Genomic DNA, 20922 nt, shown 5'->3' on the forward strand with positions numbered 1-20922 from the left:
GGAATGAGGGAGAAAGGAGAAAAATACTGTGAGGAGGAGAAGAGCAGTGTAACTCAGGGGTTTAAAGCAACGCAAGGACTGTGGAATGTTTCTAGTCCACCAAGGCTTATTGGCAGAATTGGGGTTTTTTTCAGGCTATGGAGAGACATCCATGGGTTGGCTAATCCTGATCCAAGTTATTTGAACATAGATGGGTGACACAGCAAGATTAATGGAACAACAACCATAATATTTTTGTTTGCAAATGTCTTCCACCACATTTTTTGACCAATTATTTCCTGAAATGTCCCTTTGTGGGACTGATCTCTTTCTGCACCCTGTTCTTTAGCATGTAACTGCTTCTCTGTGCAAAACAAGGGCACAGTTCTGGGGTGCAGCATTGTCAGATTTATCAATCTCCATTTTGTTTTTTGGTCAGAACTCTTGGACAGGAGAGAGTGCCAGGGACCAGACCAGCGGCCACCCTCTCAACTCAAGCGGTAGCAATCATATGTCTGCCTCAGCCATTAACATCCTTAAAGGGGTGTCTCTGTTTCCCTTTTTCCAAAAGCAGACTTTCCCACTATATATTCCACTATATTCCTTCAGGGGAGAAAAACAGCTGAGGAAACTGAGAAGGGAGAGGATCAAAATCTGATCCCAGTGCTACAGATGTTACTACATGGGGTAATTCATAAATGGATTTTTTCCCCAGCAAAGCACCCTGATTTGGGATCCCTGTCATCTAGCATATTTTTGGTTGAGACTTGCTGTCCACTTTAGGGGCACCTTCTAATGAGGCTTCTACTATAGAGTCTAAATGAAGGATGGGCTATCCCCCCCCCCCCATGGTGGCCTTCCTTTTTATGTTTCATGTTTTAGCTGCGAAAACAGCACTACAGTGCCATCAAGTGATAATTTGCAAGCATTACACTGGCATATTTGAAACATAACAAGACTCTGTACTCTAATTCTATAACCAAGCACAGAAACACCACCACCTATATCCTGGATTCTCAGACGGTGTGTGTCAGGTTACCCCAGAAAGCATAGCTGTCAACTTTTCCCTTTTCTTGCAAGGAATCCTATTCGGAATAAGGGAATTTCCCTTAAAAAAAGGAAAACATTGACAGCTATGCAGAAAGGGAACAAGAAGCTGGTTATCTCTCCATTCTTGCCTTTATCGCCCCCCACTCGGTCTTGAGCAGAGCCCTATGGGACAATTAAAAGTGAGGCTGGATGCAAACAGAAAAAATGAGTAAACAATAAGTGAATGAAGTTTCCATTTTTATTGTCAAAGCAAGAGCAACTACACTGCTCTTACTACTTCCTTAATAATACTAATTTTATTATTTATACCCAGCCCACCTGGTTTTATCACTCCTGCAGTTCCTCCCTCTACAAAATCCTGTCTTATAGATATAAAACCGCAGGCCTGGTAGTGAGCCAACTATGACATACAGTGGTACCTCGGGTTACATATGCTTCAGGTTACATATGCTTCAGGTTACACACTCCGCTAACCCAGAAATATTACCTCGGGTTAAGAACTTTGCTTCAGGATGAGAACAGAAATTGTGCTCTGGCGGCACGGCGGCAGCAGGAGGCCCCATTAGCTAAAGTGGTGCTTCAGGTTAAGAACGAATTAAGTACTTAACACAAGGTACCACTGTACTTGGGCCATTAGAAAGCTGCTCCTCTTATCTCCCAGTAATAATGCCAAGGCAAAAGAGAGACCAACCCAGTCCCACCCATAGGCTTTGACATGGAGCTACTGCAGAGCTCAGTCTCCCTGCCCCACTAGAAAGAATACGCACTCAGCTCCAAGTTGCCAGTTGTCCAGGGACTAATCAGAAGCAAGAGGAAGGATACTTTGACCCCATTTGTGGGGTAAAGGAACAAGAGCCACCAACTGCTATTCAAGGAAGAACACCAGCAAGTGAAGACTGGCCTGGCTTAAACTCTTGCAGCTCACCATTTTGCCTTAGAGAACTAATCTCCATCCTCCACGTTTTGCCTCCATCCTTCATTCATTGTGTGTTATGCCTTTTAGTTTGTAAGCCTGGTGGGAGGTCCTGTCTCTCTCCTTTTTAAACTTTATATATTGATGCGAGCTACTTCAGGAGGCAGTAATTGTTTGAAAAGTGGACTAAACATGCAGCAAATTACTAAAATCTATAGAACCTCCTGAAGCAGGGCCAATTTTCTTTTAATAATCCCATGCATATCTACTCAGATGTTTACAACGGGGCTTAGTCCCAGGGAAGTGGATTTTGGATTGCAGCCCATACTTATTCATAGCAAGCCCCACTGAGTTTACTCCTAGGTAAAAGGGTTATTCCTAGGTAAGTGGGTACATGTCTGCAGCCTTCACTGTACACAAATAAGAGCTCTGTATTTCAGAGTTGCAAAAGCCTGCGCTGGACATTATTAACTTGTCTAAAAATAGAGGCATTTCTTTACCGAGAGTGCGCAGAGCCAGCTTTCTCCTATAAAGTACCAACTTTGAGGCTTGTGGCAACCACTCACCTCATCTAACTGCCTTGCCTCTATGTATAACTACATAAAAATTTAAATGCAGCAACACAGACACTAAATGGCAGCAGCTACCCAGAGCAGAACACCTTATTCAGTAAGAAAACAACTCTAAAACCACCTGCCTGAAAAAAGCAACCTAATTTAAACAGATGGTCTGGTAGGTGTCCAGAATTTTGAGATACAATCAGGTGTTTAAGTAAACGGAAGTGCTATTTGCATAGAGCAATATTTACAAAAAAGCTAAATGTGGAATGCAATCTACACTTGGGCGAGCAGTCTTTCCAAACAGAGGAACTTAGAAAATCTTGAGCTACCCTGCAGGTCCCAAGAAACCGAGCGATGAGCTGCTTTGCTTTTTTTTAATACTGTATATGCCTTGCAAGTTGCAGAAATCCAGAACAAAGAAAACAAAAACCGCTGTTTTGTTTTGTCTTTTTAAATGCAGCCTCCTAAAACTTGAGCCGTGCTTGTCCTTTCGGCTGTGCCCTTAAAAATACTGCGTCTCGCTTTAGGCAGGAAGCCGCTCGTTGAAGCCCTACATCTAAAGCGCGACGCAGCAGCATACAAGGCACAAAGCCTGCAAATTACAAGCAAAGGGCGCCTGGGATGCTCGGCGATAAGAGACTACACTTCCCAGGAGCCCCCGGGGCTGCGGAACGGGAAGTGACGTATCCGCGCCGCTGCCTGGTCAAAGGGTTAGAGGAGCAAGTGGCAGGGAGCATGTGGCTTATCAGCTACTCGCTGTGAACCCCGCGCCTCCGCTGATGGCAGTGTACGCGGGCTAAGGACCGGAAACCTTGGAGCTGCTATAGCATGGCAGCAGCAGGAGGCAGCGAGCAGAAAGAGCTGCTGGCTCTGATGCACCAGCACTTGGTCCAGATTGGCTATGAGAGAGCAGCAAGGGAGCTGCTGGCACAGAGTGGGCAGGTAACTGCACGGGCTCCCACGTGGGGGGCGGGGGGGGGCTGACGAGCCTTGCTCTCCCCCCGCCTCACTAGCAAGCCTTCTCAATAACTCTATGAAACTGCAACCCTATAAAGTCTTTTCTTTCTGGTCTAACAAGGCAGCTGCCCTCACTCCACCCCCCGCCCCCCGGTAATCCTGCAGTAGGGAAGAATTCGTATTGGGAAGCTTGTTCTGTGGCGTCCAGCAGCCCATTTTCATAGCAGTAGCCTTTCCTTGCCTCACAAGGCCTTAGCAAGGATTTGTTCAGTTTATTAGGCGTGTATTTCTAGGCAGCTCTTCAGAACACCCAGGGCTCCTATTGAAAGGATTTCTGAGATTTTATTTCAGTGGCTTGTATCCTCTAACGGTGTACAGTGCAGTTATAAAGATGCAGACCAGTGGATGCTTACCAGAAAGCTTAAAAGTCTCAATTTGAAATTAAAGGTTTTCACTAGGTGGTGGAAGTGGAAGGTGGGCCTCCCTGATCTGAGCTGGGAAGTTCTTCAGAACTGGGCCTGGGTGGGGACCACTAACAGGCTCCCCTGAACACCTCAGGCAGGGATACAGTGGTACCTTAATTCGTTCCGGAGGTCCGTTCTTAACTTGAAACTGTTCTTAACCTGAAGCATCACTTTAGCTAATAGGGCCTCCTGCTGCCACTGCCGCACGATTTCTGTTCTCATCCTGAAGCAAAGTTCTTAACCCGAGGTACTATTTCTGGGTTAGCGCAGTCTGTAACCTGAAGCGTCTGTAACCCGAGGTACCACTCTACAAGGAATCAGGTGGTCCTTATGTACATGAAGTACTCTGGACACTTGGAACATGGTGGGTGTGGTTATATATATATCTAAGAAATCCTAAGGAGCTGTGGTATCCTAAAATGTAAGGTGTTCATTGTGTGACCGTGTTCTGGAATAAGGGTAACTCTTGGCTGAAGGAACCTCTACCCCCATGTTGCTGGTTATGTTCTACAGGTTGGCCCAATAGTAGGTATGCTGCTTTAGAATCCACTTTTTGTTCTTAGCGCGAGTTTGCTGTCATCGTTCACAATATCAGTAAAGAAAAATAATCCATTTATCTGACTCCACTATTCTTTCCAACTGCCAACTTTTCTTTCCAACTGCCACTTCGATTCAATTGTATACCTACTTTTGGGCCACCCTGTATAGTGAAAACAAAACAGTATTTGATAATTTGCTATCTAGATATGTAGGATAAGCAACCTTGCTTTTTCATTTTGCTCTGGGAAGTATTGCCTATAAATCCAGATTACCTCTCACAGTCGAGTATTTGGGAATGGTAATTCATTGATTTTTCTAACCTTTCTGAGCAGTCCTAGGAGTGAATTGTGAATTCCAGTCCACATTTTGACTGTTGAGAGTCAGTTATTACAGATTATCAAGAGTAACATGTTCTTGTATGTTCCATTTTATGCTAGTACCCTTGAACCTAGCTGATTATTTAGTCTGCTTCAGCTAGCATTGTCCTGGTATCAGTGTCAACAGAGTCACACACACATGCATATTATTTAGTGACTTGCCGTTGAATGTGTGACTGCTAGGTACAGAAGAAAATACTGTGTGCGAGGAGCCTGAAAGGGAAATGAAACTGAAAGCTCCAGCTGTTATACAATGTTAGTCATCATTGGAATAGATTTATTGAAAGCAAGGGATTTAGTAACATTCATGTCCAATCTCTGAGGCTGTTTCATGGATGCAGGTTTATTCAGAAATACACATGCATGTGTGAATTTGCCCTAAGTCTGTTAAATTCAAGGGTTCCAATTAGAGTTTTGGTTTGAGGTTTATATACCCAAAGCAATCTCATGATAAAAGTATGTGAGTTTTACATTATCTACTTAATGGGTGTGTACAACTGCTTCAATATTGAATAGATTAAAAATATAACCTATAGAGGAAGCAAGGGGTTAGTGTGTTGTTTGAGTATAACCTCAGGAAATGTGGGTTTTTAAAAACTTAATATTTACGTTCTCTTGTAGTGCAGTAAGCCACTTGTGACCTATCCTAAATTTTGTTTACAGTTGGGATGGTTGAGGTCACAACCCAGAAACCACAGACTCTGTAAAGCTTAATTATTTGCATTTGGTTTTGAGGATGTGTCTGCAGGTGCAGATGGTCTTCACCACCCAGTATTAAAATAATTTATAGCTTAAAATAGCAACACACTTGAACAATCTGCATATTTTTACTATGGTCATCTAGCAGGGTGTATTTATTTAAAATATGGCCTAGTGCAAGTACGAGACCACATAACACTGGTCTTGAAAGACCTACATTGACTCCCATATGTTTCTAAGCACAATTCAAAGTGTTGGTGCTGACTTTTAAAGCCCTAAACGGCCTCGGCCCAGTATACCTGAAGGAGTGTCTCCACCCCCATCATTCAGCCCGGACACTGAGGTCCAGCTCCGAGGGCCTTCTGGTGGTTCCCTCACTATGAGACATGAAGCTACAGTGAACCAGACAGGGGGCCTTCTCATTAGTGGCACCCGTCCTGGGGAACACCTCCCATCAAATGTCAAGGAAATAAACAACTATCTAACGTTTAGAAGACATCTGAAGGCAGCCCTATTTAGGGAAGTTTTTAATGACTGATGTTTTAATGTATTTTTAATCTTTTGTTGGAAGCTACCCAGAGTGGCTGGGGAAACCCAGCCAGATGGGTGGAGTATGAATGAATGAATAAATCTACAGCCCTGAACTCTAATGCAGAATCATTTTCTCCTTGGAGGCTCTGTAGTCCTGATGTCTGGACCACCACAGAATTCCCCCAACGCTGTAACCTCCTAAGTGGAGAATCTCCAATGTGGTTCTGCTGTCTGGGCTCTGTTTAGTATGAAACCTTTCTTCCCACCTGTGATAGGTATACAGAGCTTCGTGGTAGCACTAGCAAGACTTGATGCACATCAGCTTTGAACATTGCCATTTTTGAGGTACTGCTAAGCTACCAGGGACACGAGTGGCGTTGTGGTCTAAACCACTGAGCCTAGGGCTTGCCGATTGGAAGGTCAGCGGTTTGAATCCCCGTGATGGGGTGAGCTCCTGTTGCTCTGTCCCAGCTCCTGCCAACCTAGCAGTTCTAAAGTACGCCAAAAAAAGTGCAAATAGTTAAACAGGTACCACTCCGGCAGGAAGGTAAACGGCGTTTCCATGTGTTGCTCTGGTTTCGGTGTTCCATTGCACCAGAAGCAGCTTAGTCATGCTGGCCACATGACCTGGAAAAACTGTGGACAAATGCTGGCTCCCTTAGCCAGTAAAGCAAGATGAGTGCCGCAACCCCAGAGTCATTTGCGACTGAACTTAACTGTCAGGGTCGTTTACCTATCAGACTGAAACAAATAATTTAGGCAGACAGCGTTGCAACTTGAAGGTATTTTGTAGCATAGAGGAGAATGATGCTACGTGTATATAGGATTGGGGTAGCCAGACTTGAAGCTGGGAGGTTTGCGAGATTATGAAGACCCTAAACATGAAATTACACTGAAAGCAATATTGCATGAAATCTTTATGATTTCAGAGGTATCCACTTGTTTCTCATCCAGACTGAAGTCATGTGGGCTTTTACCACCTAGAAATAACATTGTAGAGCAGTGACTGTTACTATTAGGGGTGTTCAGATAAGCCATTCTCATGCATTGAGGAGCTGCGTTGAATGTGTCCCCCCAACCCAATGCCCATAAATGGCTTTGTGTGAGAAGCATCTCTCGATATTTAAATATATGTGAGTTCCTCCCACTTATCCTCGTATAGAGGAGGCCGGTGTGTGTACTTTAAAATGCACATAGCACTGTTTGATAAATATGATAAATGCTTATCCAGTTGTGTTGCAGGCACTTTTGTTTGTGGGTGTGGTTTTCCCCACTGCTTGGACTTCTCCATTTGGATTGCAACTATGAGAGGCAAATAAAATCTGGAGCCAAAATTGGCTGTACTGACAGTGGATTAAGTAACATGCAAGAGGGAGAGTAAGAATGCAAAAAGCATATTACAGGAAACCTACAGTGTTGTGTTAGTTGATGTCAGAGTTGGCAACCACTGGCAGTTTTGTATGTGTGTGTTTCTTCAACATCCTAGTTGGGTATAGGATATATTTATCAGTGCTGGTAATAGTATGTTTCCAGTTGTCATAGTTGGCATTTATTAGGCACTTGGGTGTAGCTGCTGCCAACACTTCTCTTGAGGATTTTATGAAAGTACAGTGGTACCTTTGTAGTCGAACAGCTTGGCTCATGAACAAATTGGCACCCGAACGCCGCAAACCCAGAAGTGAGTTTTCTGGTATGCAAATGCTTTTCGGAAGCTGAATGTCCGATTGAGTGCAGGAAGCTCCTGCAGCCAATCAAAAGCTGCGCCTTGGTTTTCGAATGGTTCTGGGAGTCGAACGGACTTCTGGAATGGATTAAATTCGACAACCAAGGTACCACTGTACTTGATAAGTATATAGACTTCTAAAAAAAACAACAACCTTCAGATACATTTTAATCTGGGGCCAGAAATACTATTTTCCATTATGTTGGGCTTATCTTTTTGCCTCTTTGGGGATATAAAACCAGTGGGGGTTTTTGGTAAATATTCTACAATGAGAAGAAATTAGTTGTGTCTTGGGAGCATCTTTTGGCCAAATTGTTTTCCATTATTTTGTGGTTCTTAATTCTGGGCCTGTAATGTACTTGGAGCAACTCTACAGTTGCTTTGTTGTTGTTGTTGTTGTTTTTAAAAAATGTGGGGCCAAAGAGTGGGGTTTCTGCTCTTGATATGGGTAAAGGACACAATTAACTTCTCTATTTCTCGTACAGAAGACCTTCCTACCATCCCCAGTCCCCCTCGGAGATATCTTCACTCAGTGGAAAAAGTAAGTTTAACAAAAAAGAAACAAGTTATGTTTTTGTCTGATACTGTGCCTGATAGACACACTTTTAAATTAGTATTTATTAGCAATACATTTTAATAATAGTAGTAGTATTGGTATTTTCTGCATTTTAATTACTTCCCTTTTGGAAGGGTAACCTCCAGACCAACATAATTTACCCTGAATAAAAGGATAGATTAGATAAAATAGTCTTGTTTCATTCTTGGAACATGTGGAGTTGCATTTGGCGTTTGTAATAAGGGGCTCTTCCTGGAGCAATCCTGGAGCCATTATAGATTTACCAGGCAAGGAAGGGTCTTTATTGCCCCATGACTCCTCCTTGTGCTCTACATAGACCTGTCACTACATGCATAGAGGGTCTTCACATGTGAGGGCAATGGCATAGCTGGCTTAGCATTCAAAGAACTCCTTGGAAGGGGGCATCAGAACCCCAGCATCCTCCCCTTTTGTACTGTAGAAGGGTCAGAAAGCACTTCTGAAGCAAGCCCCCCAAATTAAAAAAAATCCCTTTCACCCAGCTCATGAAAAGTGGAATATTATGTCCCTATACTTTTTGTTCATATTAAAACTTTGAAGCTCCTTCTGTTTCACTCCATCAATCCAGGAGTTCTTGGGCTCTGTGTATCCTTTATTATATCTAAATTGATAATGCAAAGTTGTTCGGCCTGAGGTAAAAAGATTAGTGTTTTGTCTATAAATCACCATGCTCAAGTAACGGTGCACATTGCCTACATAATTTTGACTAATTGTGGGTCGCAACTTTGATTGGTTCAGTCTTTCATTTCATTTTTACTTCCAGGTTTTCCCCAAAGTTGTTTTCTAAGTATTGCGTAAATCTCACACACTCTTCCTCTCTGTCCCATCTAGCTAAATGGTTAGACAAATGACACCTACATGATATAAAATGCAGTAGAAGGCAGGGATCTGCTAGGAAATGCCAACTTTCCTACTGAGTGATACTGTCAAGTTTTGCCCCCTGTTTATTCTCTCTCCGTGGTTCCTTCCACCTCCACAGTTCCCCTGTGCATTGGCCCTTGGAACCAGCAATACCATGGCAATCCTTCTGTGTGGGGCTCATTCTCCCCCTTTACCCCTTTTGGGGGGGTTTTAAACTATGATCCATTCACTCTTGTGTGTGGGCAAGAGATCCATTAGCTGATCCCTTTTCTCTTTAATTATTTTTCTCTTGGGTAAAGTTTAGACTCAACATTTTTTTTCTTGACAGGTAGGTGATCAGTGTGACAGTCTTGGAAAATTCCAGCTTCAAATTAGCCACGCAGATAGGATGAAGCTATTACTAGGTTTTAATTAAGCTCCTCATCCTAATTTCACGGTATTGGGTATGATTAGTTCTATTACTACCTCTAATAAGTTAATTTTAAAAGTTAACTTGGGGAGACAATTTGCCTGAACCACAAACTTTTTTTAAAAAAAAAGGCAAAGAAGTACCCAGTTTGTTTTATTTCCATAGCAAAGTAAATGTTTCATGAGTGACAGTGGTGGTTCTTCTACTACAGAGGCATGAGACTCAGAAAGTTGTTGAGTGAACCCTTTTAAGCTAACTAGCCTCGTTTAATGCCTATTCAACATACTTGCAAAATCTGTTCAACAGAACTTCCTCACAAGCCCAGAAACGAAAGGCGGAGGAAATCAAGCAGGGCAGCCCAGCAAAGATCAGAGTTCCTGATCCCAAGAGCAGCTCTGAGAGCTCGGAGGAGGAAGCAGCAAAACCCATAAAAAGTAAGATGCACTTGTCTAATTCCATGTCCCCAAGCACTTTACTACCTGGCTATTTTGTGATGTATAATTTGCACCTTAGATGCTGTTTGAAAAGAGCAAATGCCGGTGAGGGACCATCTCATCTCTGTCCTTGACACATGCAGTTTGCTTGCAAAGAGGTTTTGCTATGAGGAGTGCTATGGAACTTTGAGATACTGTCCAGAATTTTGACACGTGGTGTCCTTTGACAGGATAGAAATTGTCCTGCAACTTCAGTTTTCCCTCCCCTTGGAGACACTGAAATCCTTCAGACTTGTATAGGCTGACATCTCTTCTCTGTTGCAGGCAATGTGGCTGTGAATAACAGTTCCCTAGCTAAAGCGGAGAGCAGCAGTGAGGACGAGGAGTCATCTTCTGAAGAGGAAGAAGCTGCTGGCAAGGAGGTGAGAAGGCAGTTACTGTTACTGTTACTGCTAGTGCTTGTAAATGGTGTGTGTGAGAATAGGATAGCTGTGGAAAATCAGACTTCATGATTGCAAATACAGCACTTGCTTTGTTTGTGTATGTTCAAAATCTCTCATCAGGTAAACTTTGGAAACTCCCCCCCTTTTTTTTTAGAAAGAGAACAGAGGAAGGTTTGAGCTGTCTCCTCACCTTCCAGAAAACTTAACCCCAAAATGCTTAATTCAGGGATAAAGGAAAAGTCATGAGAGCCTGGAATAACTGAGATGTGTCTGCTTTGAAGGCCCACAAGCAGATATTGTAAGATTTGGGAGAAAAAACATACCTACCAAGAATCCCTATGGCAAAAGGAAACATTCCCTGTTTGAAAAGCATCCAAATGCACCTTGTTAGGGTGACCATAATAAGTTGCATTCTTTACATGGTAAATTCTAGACAATCTTTGAATGTCTAGGCAATTGTCTAGAGTAGACAGTTCTAGACAAGCATTGATCTACCTTCAGATCGAAATCAGTCTTGAGGATATTGAATAGGAGAAAGCCTATAACAATAAGCACATGGTCCAAAAGGTAGGGCACAGCTCTCCTCTCTCTATTGTACATGCAGAGCTGCCAGTTAATGTGGTCTTATTGGAGCTGTTTGCAAACTTGGAGTCTCTGTGATGGACTGCATAGGCTATGTATTTTATTTATGAAATTATACTGCTTGATTGTAGAAAAGCCTCAAAGCATTGTAGAAGAATCAGTCATTGGTGGTGTCCTATGTACAACTTGACAAGTGTAATGAGATTGCTTCTCCTCTTAGGTGAACATCCCCGCAGCAGGAAACAAAACCAGCAACTTGCTGCAACTTGCTGCACAGAAGACAAACTCCTTCCCAGGCAAAGGGGTGGCTGTAGCTGCTGTCCAGGCAAAAGGGCAACAGAAAAAGGCAACTGCAAATAAGCCACCAACACCGGCTGTGACAAAGGCAGGACAGAATAAAATCCTCCCTGTTAAACCAGGATCTGCTTCGCAGCCTCTTGCTATAGCAGGGCAGAATGCATCACAGGCAGCCACTGCAAGGAAGACAAAGAACTCTGAAAGCAGTAGTAGCAGCAGCAGCAGCAGCAGCAGCTCATCTGAAAGTGAGGAAGAGAAGACACCAGCAGCAGTAAAAACCCCAGTACCCAAGCCAGGTAAGAAGTTGGCTGGCTTGAGATGTGTGTCGCAAGGCATTGCACAAACATCATCCAAGCTCTCAGACTCGAATCTTTCCTTTTGACTTGCGGTGAGGTTGCCTGCATTGCCTTGCAAATCATGTTGTAGCCTTGATTGTTTCAGCTCTATTGGAGGGGATAAATATAAAAGAAAACTATTCTCAACAAAAGGAAAACGTTCAGTACTCTCAGTGAAAGCAGGTGTCCATTGCAAAGAGACCAAACACGTTGAAGGATCCAAAGGACACAAATGCGGTTGTGCTCATGAGCACACATATAGGCAGGCAGGCAGGCAGGCAGGCAGGCATGTGTGTAGCACAGCAGCTTTCTTGGATTAAAGTTATGGCAAGCATGCTGAGCTGTCTGAGCACCTGAGATAAATGCATTTCCATTTTGATGTCTGTTGACAGATTTTTCTCTCTGGATTTCCTCATTTATTTATGAGGATGTTGGCCAGTATCTAGCTAAATCAAAATCACATGCAAAATAGGGTCACTCGCCTCCCCATAAATTTGTGCTGTATGGGTTTTCATAAGCCTAGTAATTGTAATAATATGTTGTCTAGTCTATTGGAAAGTCTTACAAATTATGGTCAACTAAGACACACTCTGTCTCATTGGAGTACAGTAATTGAAATGGGCTTAAGTAACTTGAGTCCATTGGCTTCAATGGCTCTACAAGGAGTGTGTAGTAATATTGGATATTGCTCATCACTTCTGTCAACTCCAGGAACATAAACCTCCTCAGTTATGACCCACTTCTGCTGTGAATTCTTAACATCCCTCCATATTGGATCTTAAAATGTAATTGGTTTTTACTGCAGAAGAATATCCTGCTGCTGTGTCATTAATTGGTATAATCTCAAGTACATGATTGGTATGTTCTGAACATGCCAACTGGAGGCTAAAGACACTTTCTAATGGCATGACTCATGTGAATAGAAACACAATTCTTCTATCTTGGGCTTCTCTTTCCTTTCCAGAGCTGAGTAGCCAGCAGCCAGGGCATATCTTTCCAAACAGCAAGACTTTTAGGTAATTTAAATGACCTGTGGGTCGTGGCCCACTTAAAAACAGCTTTGTGCAAGTATCTTAAAATCTGATGGTTGGAGATATGGATACCCTAATAATAAAAAAGCACCCCAGAGCTTCCTACTTTTTTGGTCTTGGATCTCTAAAGCTGCATTTAATGTTCTCTCATGTTTATCGGATTCAACTTAAGTGTTTTTGTCTCCTCTGTGTCTTAGCTCTGAAGAAGGCAGAGAGTAGCAGTGGAGACTCCAGTGATGACTCAGACTCGGAAGAAGAAACAAATACTGCAACGCTCCAGGTAGTTCCAACTACTGCAGGAGTGGGGAACAGCCAACTCACAGGCTGGATGCAGCTCATGGCACTTTTGAATCCAGCCAGCTCTCTTTGTCCTACTTCCCTTCACCATACTTGGAGGGAAAAGGTCCCATTGGTACAAAACAGGGTGGGAAAGAAGGGGAGTAACAGTGGGTAACCTAAAGAAAATGGATCCCCTGGCCATCACCAGTCGACCCTGCCAACCTTTGGCTTTGATCCTGCTTACCACTGGCTCCAGCCCACCCCTGGTAATGTGGCCCAAGTGACACTTGTCATAGAAATGGCTTCCCACCCCTGATCTAAGAGCTCCTTTTAGGACAAAGTGAGTTGGCTAGGAAGGCTCTGTGCGCACACTTCATCCTATGGCTGAGAGAAGTAGGAGTCTCCATTGTGGAAAAGTGTTTTCTGTCCTTGCCTCCCAAAGACAAGTGAACATCAGAGAGCCACTTCCACATAGAACTGTTCCCCCCACTGCTTTGCTTGAACGTCTCCTCACGTCCCAGTCTTGCTCTGTGGGAAAAAGCTTAAACATTGGGGTGGAATTTTCCAGGCTAATCTCTTCCCTGTGCATTTAATTTTCATTGTGCCAAGAGATTTGGACATTGGTGTGCTTTCGTGCAAGCTGTTTCCCCCATGTGAATGTTAATGCATGTGCCTGTGCTGCCATGTGCCTGTGCTAATATTTGAACTGGCTCTCTGGAACATTGCTCTAAACCAGCCTTCCCCAGTTTGATGCCCTCTATGTGTTTTTGGATTACACCGCCCATCAGCCCCAGCCTGTTTGACCATTGGCTAATTTCAGCAATTTATTCTGTGGAAGAGTTATCCCATGGTTTTGGGCTCCTCTGTCCAACTAGGAAAAGCAGAGTTATTTGACTGCTGCTTTAAAATGGGAACTGCTGTCAACTTCTGCTTTCTTCCCTGCCTTTTTCTGTGTTTTTTGTCATGTCTGCTTTCTCCCCTTTATTCTTCCTGTTTCTTCCCCACCTTTGATGCCTTTGCTTTCCCAGCCTCCAGCTGAGTCCACTCGCATCCTTCTCATGATGTCTTCTGCCACCTGAAAACTTTCAAGGGGATGCAGAGACAGTGGCTACATGTCATTTCTTCCATTTCTGTATTCCCTCCCCACCACACACTGCCAGCTCAAGGGCTTTAGCAGCACAAGAGGGTAGCACTGTGTGATGAGATTGTGTGATCATATCTCATTGGGTTGACTTACTAGGTCATTGGATCAAGGAGAGAATAGGCCTGCCTTATCCAAACATCCTTATCCTGCCTGTTTGGGCATTGTAACAGTTCCTCCTGTTCATTTGGTAGGATAGCAGGTATAAATATTTGAGTTGCAGTGCTGGTGGTGAGGTCACATTCATTATACACCATGTTAGTTCTCCCTGGTGTATTACTGCCTATCTTCCTTCTTGTTTGGTTCCATGTGTGTCCTGGGATACTTTATATACATTTGTTCACTATCAGTATTCTTTAATTCAAGGTGCCCATTTCAAAGCGGAGGGGTCTCTTCTCTCCAGAATGAGATGTTGAAAGTTAGTTGGCCCTGAATTCTGGGTCTTGCCTACCTAACCACGGTCCAATGCCAGATTCCAAAACTGCTTGGGAATCGAGGGCAACCTGCAGTTTAGGTGCTTGGAGGACTGTGGCCATGTATTGTATTCTTATCAAAGACATGTTCCTTGAGAACTTTCCAGCTCTCAGCTGCCGTGCACCTATTTTAACTTTCCCGTTGTTGTAGGTAAAACCAGCTGCGGAAAGCAGACAGGTCGACACGACGCCGACAAAAAGTGTGCCAGCCACCGCTGTACCGTCTAAAGGAAATGCAGTAAAGGCATCTCCAGCAAAGAAAACAGCACAACAAACCAGAGCAAGATCTGGAAATGTGGCTAAAACCACGAAGCCAGCAGACAGCTCTGAGACAAGTGACTCGTCTGACACTGAGATTGAGGAACCCTCCTTGGCAACACAGGTGAGACACCCTGGGGATACCTGCCCTTCCTTTCTCTCCCTAAGGCAGGGTACTTGTGACCTTCCAGGTACTACTGGGCTACAACTCCCAACATCCTGACTATGCTGGCCGGGGCTGGTGGAAGTTTTAGTCCAACAACATCTGGAGGACCATACCTTTCCCATACCTGCTGTAAGCCACTAAGCACAAAATTCAAGAAGGGATGCTAGCTTAAAAATGGGCTACATTTGGCCATCACATACCCAAGCCCCCAAACCATGGGTTAGGGGCTCAGCAGTATATTGGCTGGATGTAGGGGGGAAATCAGTTTCCCCCAAAATGCCAGTAACAGAATGTATTGCTATTCCTAAAATTAGCCAATTCAAAATGAAACACTCTAATTGTGTAGTTTGGTTTGATGGCACATAGCTGTGTTTATGTAAGTCCGTTCTTAGTGATGTGGGCTGCTTCCAAGTACAGTGGTACCTCAGTTTAAGAACAGTCCTGTTACGAACTATTTGGTTTACGAACTCTGCAAAACCAGAAGCAGTGTCCCGGTTTGCAAACTTTGCCTCGGTCTAATAATGGAATCCGAACAGTGGAAGGGCACCGGCGGCGGGAGGCCTCATTAGGGAAGGCACACCTCGGTTTAAGAACGGACTTCCAGAACGAATTAAGTTCGTAAACCGAGGTACCACTGTATCTGGGAAAGTGGCATAGCAGTGTTTCAAAGGAGTTAGTTTTATTATTTGTTCAAATGAACCTGTAACAAAAATCGTTGACACTCCAGCCGCAAGATAAATCGCCGTGTGCCTCCTATGACTCCAAAACAAGTTGCTCAGCCTTGAAAGTTGCTTCCCAAAACCTGTTTGCTGATTTGTTTTTTATGTTGGGATTTATTTATTTTTAAAGCCTTACATATGAACCACTTGAGTTCATGAATTGGCTTTTATCTGTTCTATTCCATTCTTCTAATCTTAAAAACAGGCCAAGTCACCTGGAAAATCCCCTCAGACCTTCTCATCCCCAGTGAAAAATGCAGCAGCACCCAGTCTCCTGTCAACCAAGACAGTCTCTGTTCCAGCTCTGTTGAAGCAAACGCCAAAGACTTCCGCAGTGAAACAGCCACCTCCTGCCAAGGCTGCTGGCGGGGGGAAGAAAGCAGAAAGCTCAGAGAGCAGCGAGTCGTCATCTGAGAATGAGGATGAGGCTCCCTCAGTTCCAGTAAGCCAGAAGGTTAGAAATGCATTGCTTCTACTTGAAATACAGTGGTGCCCCGCAAGACGAATGCCTCGCAAGACGGAAAAGTCGCTAGACGAAAGAGTTTTCCGTTTTGGAGGTGCTTCGCAAAACGAATCTCCTATGGGCTTGCTTCGCAAGACGACAATGTCTTGCGAGTTCCTGCTGGTTCCCTCCCCTTTTTTCTAAGCCGCTAAGCCGCTTATCAGCTGATCCGATCAGCAGATAAGCCTCTAAAAGCCGCTAATAGCGCTAATCCGCTAATCCTTCAATGGGCTTGCTTCGCAAGACGAAAAAACCGCTAGACGAAGAGAATCACAGAACGGATTCTTTTCGTCTTGCGAGGCACCACTGTAATGGGATTGACTCTGCCCCCCCCCCTTGCCTTACATGGCCTAACGCATTCAGAATTATGTGTCTTTCTTGTGCATGAAATCTCCACTTTACAGGTTGCTTCCTTGATCACCTTTTTTAAGAATCTCTCGGGCTGTCTCCAATTCAGTTGGTTCCTCAGTATGTTGCCAATCTAGCTAAAGCGTAATAAGCTTGCTTTTCTGATGCTCGCATTTAAACAACAGGGAATGGTCATGACTGATAAAGCAAAAATGTTTTCCTTCACAACATAACATTTATTACACAATCACTATTGGAACTGCTTTCTGAATGTTGGACTCGTGTTATTGCTCCTCACTACGAAGCTTAAAATAAGTTTATAGCCCTTGTTGGTGTCACCTCGACACTCAGAAACGCAGTTGGTAAATCTCTGCTGTTCATGATGTCCGTATTGCCATTTGGTCTCTTGCCTCAGTTCTGTGGCCTGTCTTGGGGTATGTCTGTCCTCCGCAGCAGCTTTAAGGTCGCTGCTTTGAGTATTTAGCAGTATTTGGTCAAGTTTAGTTTCCTAAAAACTGTTGATCTGTGAGACACTTCCTGGAATTTTCAAAGCGTCAATCTTACAAACCTCCAGAATGTCAAAGGGAGCACATCTCTCAAACTCCTATATTGAATTATTGCACCTTACCCATTTTTTTGGGGGGGGGGGGTTATTGCTTTGTAGTCTTTGTTTTATTTTCTGCCTTGCAAATAATTTGTGTGACTGAGAACAGGAGGCTGGGCTGGACGAGCTACTGGCTTGATCCAGCAGGCTTTTATCTTCTTGCGAGTCCATCTAGCTCAGTCTTGTCTACACCAGTTGGCAGTAGCGCCCCTGGATTTCAGATAGAGCCTTCCCAGCCCTACCAGGAGATGACAAGGATTTTACCTGAGACCTTCTGCATGCAAAGTCATAAACTTTAGTGATTATTAATGGAAGCAAGCAGTGATTATTAATGGAACCCTTTCCCAGAAGGGTTAGAGGAGGGCCTGGGTGGCACTTCATTTGGAGTATAACCAGATATGTTTTGTCATGGCAAACTGCTGTACGCTTTGCAAGCTCTGGTTTCACTATTGTTAGTTCTAGGGTCCTATGTTCGTTCTTCTGGCGCTGTCAGAGATGTGCTTTCTCCTTCCTAACTCCCCCTTCTTTTTGATTTGAATAATTCTGGTCACAGAACATGATCAGAATGAGCCAGCTGGACAAGGTGTGTTGCACAGATTTCCTTGCCAGCTTATTGCATTCATTCTTGGGACACAACTGGATGAGAAGTTAAGAAAGGCTTCCAGCTGTTATAAGCGTCCGCCAGTCTTGGCTTCAGCCTAACTTAATAGATGAAAGCTGCTCAGAAAACCTCTCTCTCTTTTTGCCCAGAGCCTTATTCTACTCCCAAGCGCTCTTAAAAATGCAGTAGACCAGATGCTGGGGTGGTGGTTCTTTTTGAAATGGCTGCTTTGATTTTGCTTCCTTTGGGGGCCTTTAAACTTCAGTGTAATTCAGCCCAACTATAATGTGCATTGCTTGCTGCGTGGCTTCCTTCTAAGGCAATTGAATGGCAAAACTGAATTTGGTGGAGGGGACAAGCTTGCTTCTTGCTTTATGCCCATACCCCCTTTCATGTTCTCATGAGCTCTTTCATGTTGTTGTTGGCATCTGTCTGTCTCGAGAGACAATGTACTTCTCCACATATCCTTAGGTCTTGTATGCTATGTGTGTAGGCCATCCTTTATAGCACTTAACAAATCAGTGGGGTTTTGAATTGGCCGATATTTTTGTCTCATGTCATTTGGAGAAAGCAACTGAATTAATTGGAGAGATGAAACTTAAAACATTATGAAAGATCTGCATTTGAATTATAAGGAAAGGATCCTGGTGCTTTTTCAGTTCAGTTTAGTCCTTTCCATCTGCTTTGGAACATACTTCAATTTGCCAAAGCACTGTCCTCTTCTGAAACAATTTTTAATTAAAGGACAATTCAGTTAGCCCTTCTTCTTTTTTTCCTCGAGGCTTTCCATTATATCTTTGAGCCTGAAAATGTAACTGATAGCTTGTTAATGCAACTGATAGCTTGTAATACAAATTTTTTATAATAGATAATGTCCTTTTTATAATAGATAATGACCTTTTAAATATTTTTGTCTGTAGTGCTTGCTGTTCAAGCAGTTGAATGCTCTGGTATTTTGTTTGATAGACACTCCTTCCTCCTGGGATTGCAGCCACTTTAGCAAGCTTTGCAATGCCATGCTTTGTGGGGGGTTGTTTCTCACAAGCACCTAGCTGGCTGCTGTGGGAAAGAGAATTAAAGAGACCTTTGATCGGATCCAGTGGGCGGCCTCTCGTGTTTTTATGAAGGGGTGTTAGAAAGTGGCTTACATGCAGAGTTGCTTAGTTAGGGCAAGGTGAGAGCAAAGGTAAGGAGAAAGAGCCTGGAAAGATAGGATTATACTTTAATCCACAGTAATAGTAATATTGTTTGTTTGTTTGTTTGTTACTTATACCCTGCCCATCTGGCTGTGCCTCCCCAGCCACTCGGGGTGGCTTCCAACAGAATTAAAAGCACAATAAAACATCAGACATTAAAACAGCCTTCAGATGTCTTCTAAAAGTCAGATAGTTTTTTATTCCCTTGACATCTGATAGGAGAGTGTTCCACAGGACGGGCGCTACTACCGAGAAGGCCCTCTTTCTGGTTCCCTGTAACCTCATTTCTCACAGTGAGGGAACCGGCAGAAGGCCCTCGGCACTGGACCTCAGTGTCCGGGCAGAACGATGGGGGTGGAGACGCTCCTTCAGATATATTGGACCGAGGCCATTTAGGGCTTTAAAGGTCAGCACCAAGACTTTGAATTGTGCTCGGAAACATACTGGAAGCCAATGCAGGTCTTTCAGGACCAGTGTTATATGGTCTTCGCGGCCGCTCCCAGTCACCAGTCTAGCTGCTGCATTCTGGATTAGTTGCAGTTTCTGTGTCACCTTCAAAGGTAGCCCCACGTAGAGTGCATTGCAGTAGTCCAAGCAGGAGATAACTAGAGCATGCACTGGCAAGACAGTCTGTGGACAGGTAGGGTCTCAGCCTGTGTACCAGATGGAGCTGATAAACAGCTGCCCTGGACACAGAATTGACCTGCGCCTCCACAGACAGCTGTGAGTCCAAAATGACTCCCAGGCTGTTCACCTGGTCCTTCAGGGGCGCAGTTACCTCAGTCAGTTCAATGTAACCAAGTGATTTAGTACAGGTGCGGGATATCCTGTACAATGTCAACCATGTAGCTGCTCTGCCTGAAACAGCCAAGATAAAAGGCATTTCAAAGCACTAGTAGCAGACAGCTGCGCAGGTTTTCTGCAGGATCACGAACCACCCGCTCCACCTGCTTCTGCAGCCAGCCAAAGCATGCCAAGAGAAGGCTCTACTTTGTTTCTTTGGCCCAATGAGCTCCAGGAGAGGAGGCGTTTCTGAAATGTGTCCTGTACGAATTGAACTAATTTGCTCCAAGAAGAATTCTGATGCCCTAGGGCCTAGAGTGATCTAATTTAGCGTGCTTTAGTTTACTTGTATTTCGTAAACAAAGCTGAAAACTTTGAAACTTGCCTAAAATTGTTCTTTCAATTGGCATCTATTCCTTGTTACTAACACATTTATGAAACGGAAAAAATTCCGCCCCATGGCACTTGGCTACCGGGAGTTCTAGCGCGAAACATCCGAACAGCACGAGGTTCAGGAAGGCTGCTTTAAAGTATGCAATTTCATTGCTTTAGGATGCCACTTTTATGGGAGGGGGCTTTCACAGCTGTAGGATTGTCCCTGGGGATTCAACAGAGAATACACACCACAGTTGGGGAAGACAAACCTAAAGGAATATTCCTTCACTTCAAGTCCTAAACTCTCATGTCTGATCTCGAGTTCAGGTCATGCAAAATTGTTGTTGTTGTTTAGTCGTTTAGTCGTGTCCGACTCTTCGTGACCCCATGGACCAGAGCACGCCAGGCACTCCTGTCTTCCACTGCCTCCCGCAGTTTGGTCAGACTCATGTTTGTCACTTCAAGAACACTGTCCAACCATCTCGTCCTCTGTCGTCCCCTTCTCCTTGCACCCTCCATCTTTCCCAACATCAGGGTCTTTTCCAGGGAGTCTTCTCTTCTCATGAGGTGGCCAAAGTATTGGAGCCTCAGCTTCAGGATCTGTCCTTCCAGTGAGCACTCAGGGTTGATTTCCTTAAGAATGGATGCATTTGATCTTCTTGCAGTCCATGGGACTCTCAAGAGTCTCCTCCAGCAC

General features: G+C 44.0%; 1 protein-coding gene across 1 annotated transcript in view; it reads left to right on the top strand.

Annotated features, from left to right (window-relative positions):
• The first annotated feature begins 3167 nt into the window (after positions 1–3167).
• The window catches only part of TCOF1 (treacle ribosome biogenesis factor 1), a 41888-nt gene continuing 24133 nt past the window's right edge, over positions 3168–20922 (top strand). Inside the window, exons 1-8 of the mRNA XM_083488331.1 lie at positions 3168–3444; positions 8279–8334; positions 9965–10092; positions 10417–10514; positions 11338–11710; positions 12978–13060; positions 14825–15055; positions 16022–16270. Coding sequence (XP_083344457.1) covers positions 3331–3444; positions 8279–8334; positions 9965–10092; positions 10417–10514; positions 11338–11710; positions 12978–13060; positions 14825–15055; positions 16022–16270 — 1332 coding nt within the window. The 5' untranslated portion in view covers positions 3168–3330. The remainder of the gene's footprint in view (positions 3445–8278; positions 8335–9964; positions 10093–10416; positions 10515–11337; positions 11711–12977; positions 13061–14824; positions 15056–16021; positions 16271–20922) is intronic.

The sequence above is a fragment of the Podarcis liolepis genome (genome assembly GCF_965112155.1).
Source record: "Podarcis liolepis genome assembly, chromosome: 2".
NCBI classification, from domain to species: domain Eukaryota; kingdom Metazoa; phylum Chordata; class Lepidosauria; order Squamata; family Lacertidae; genus Podarcis; species Podarcis liolepis.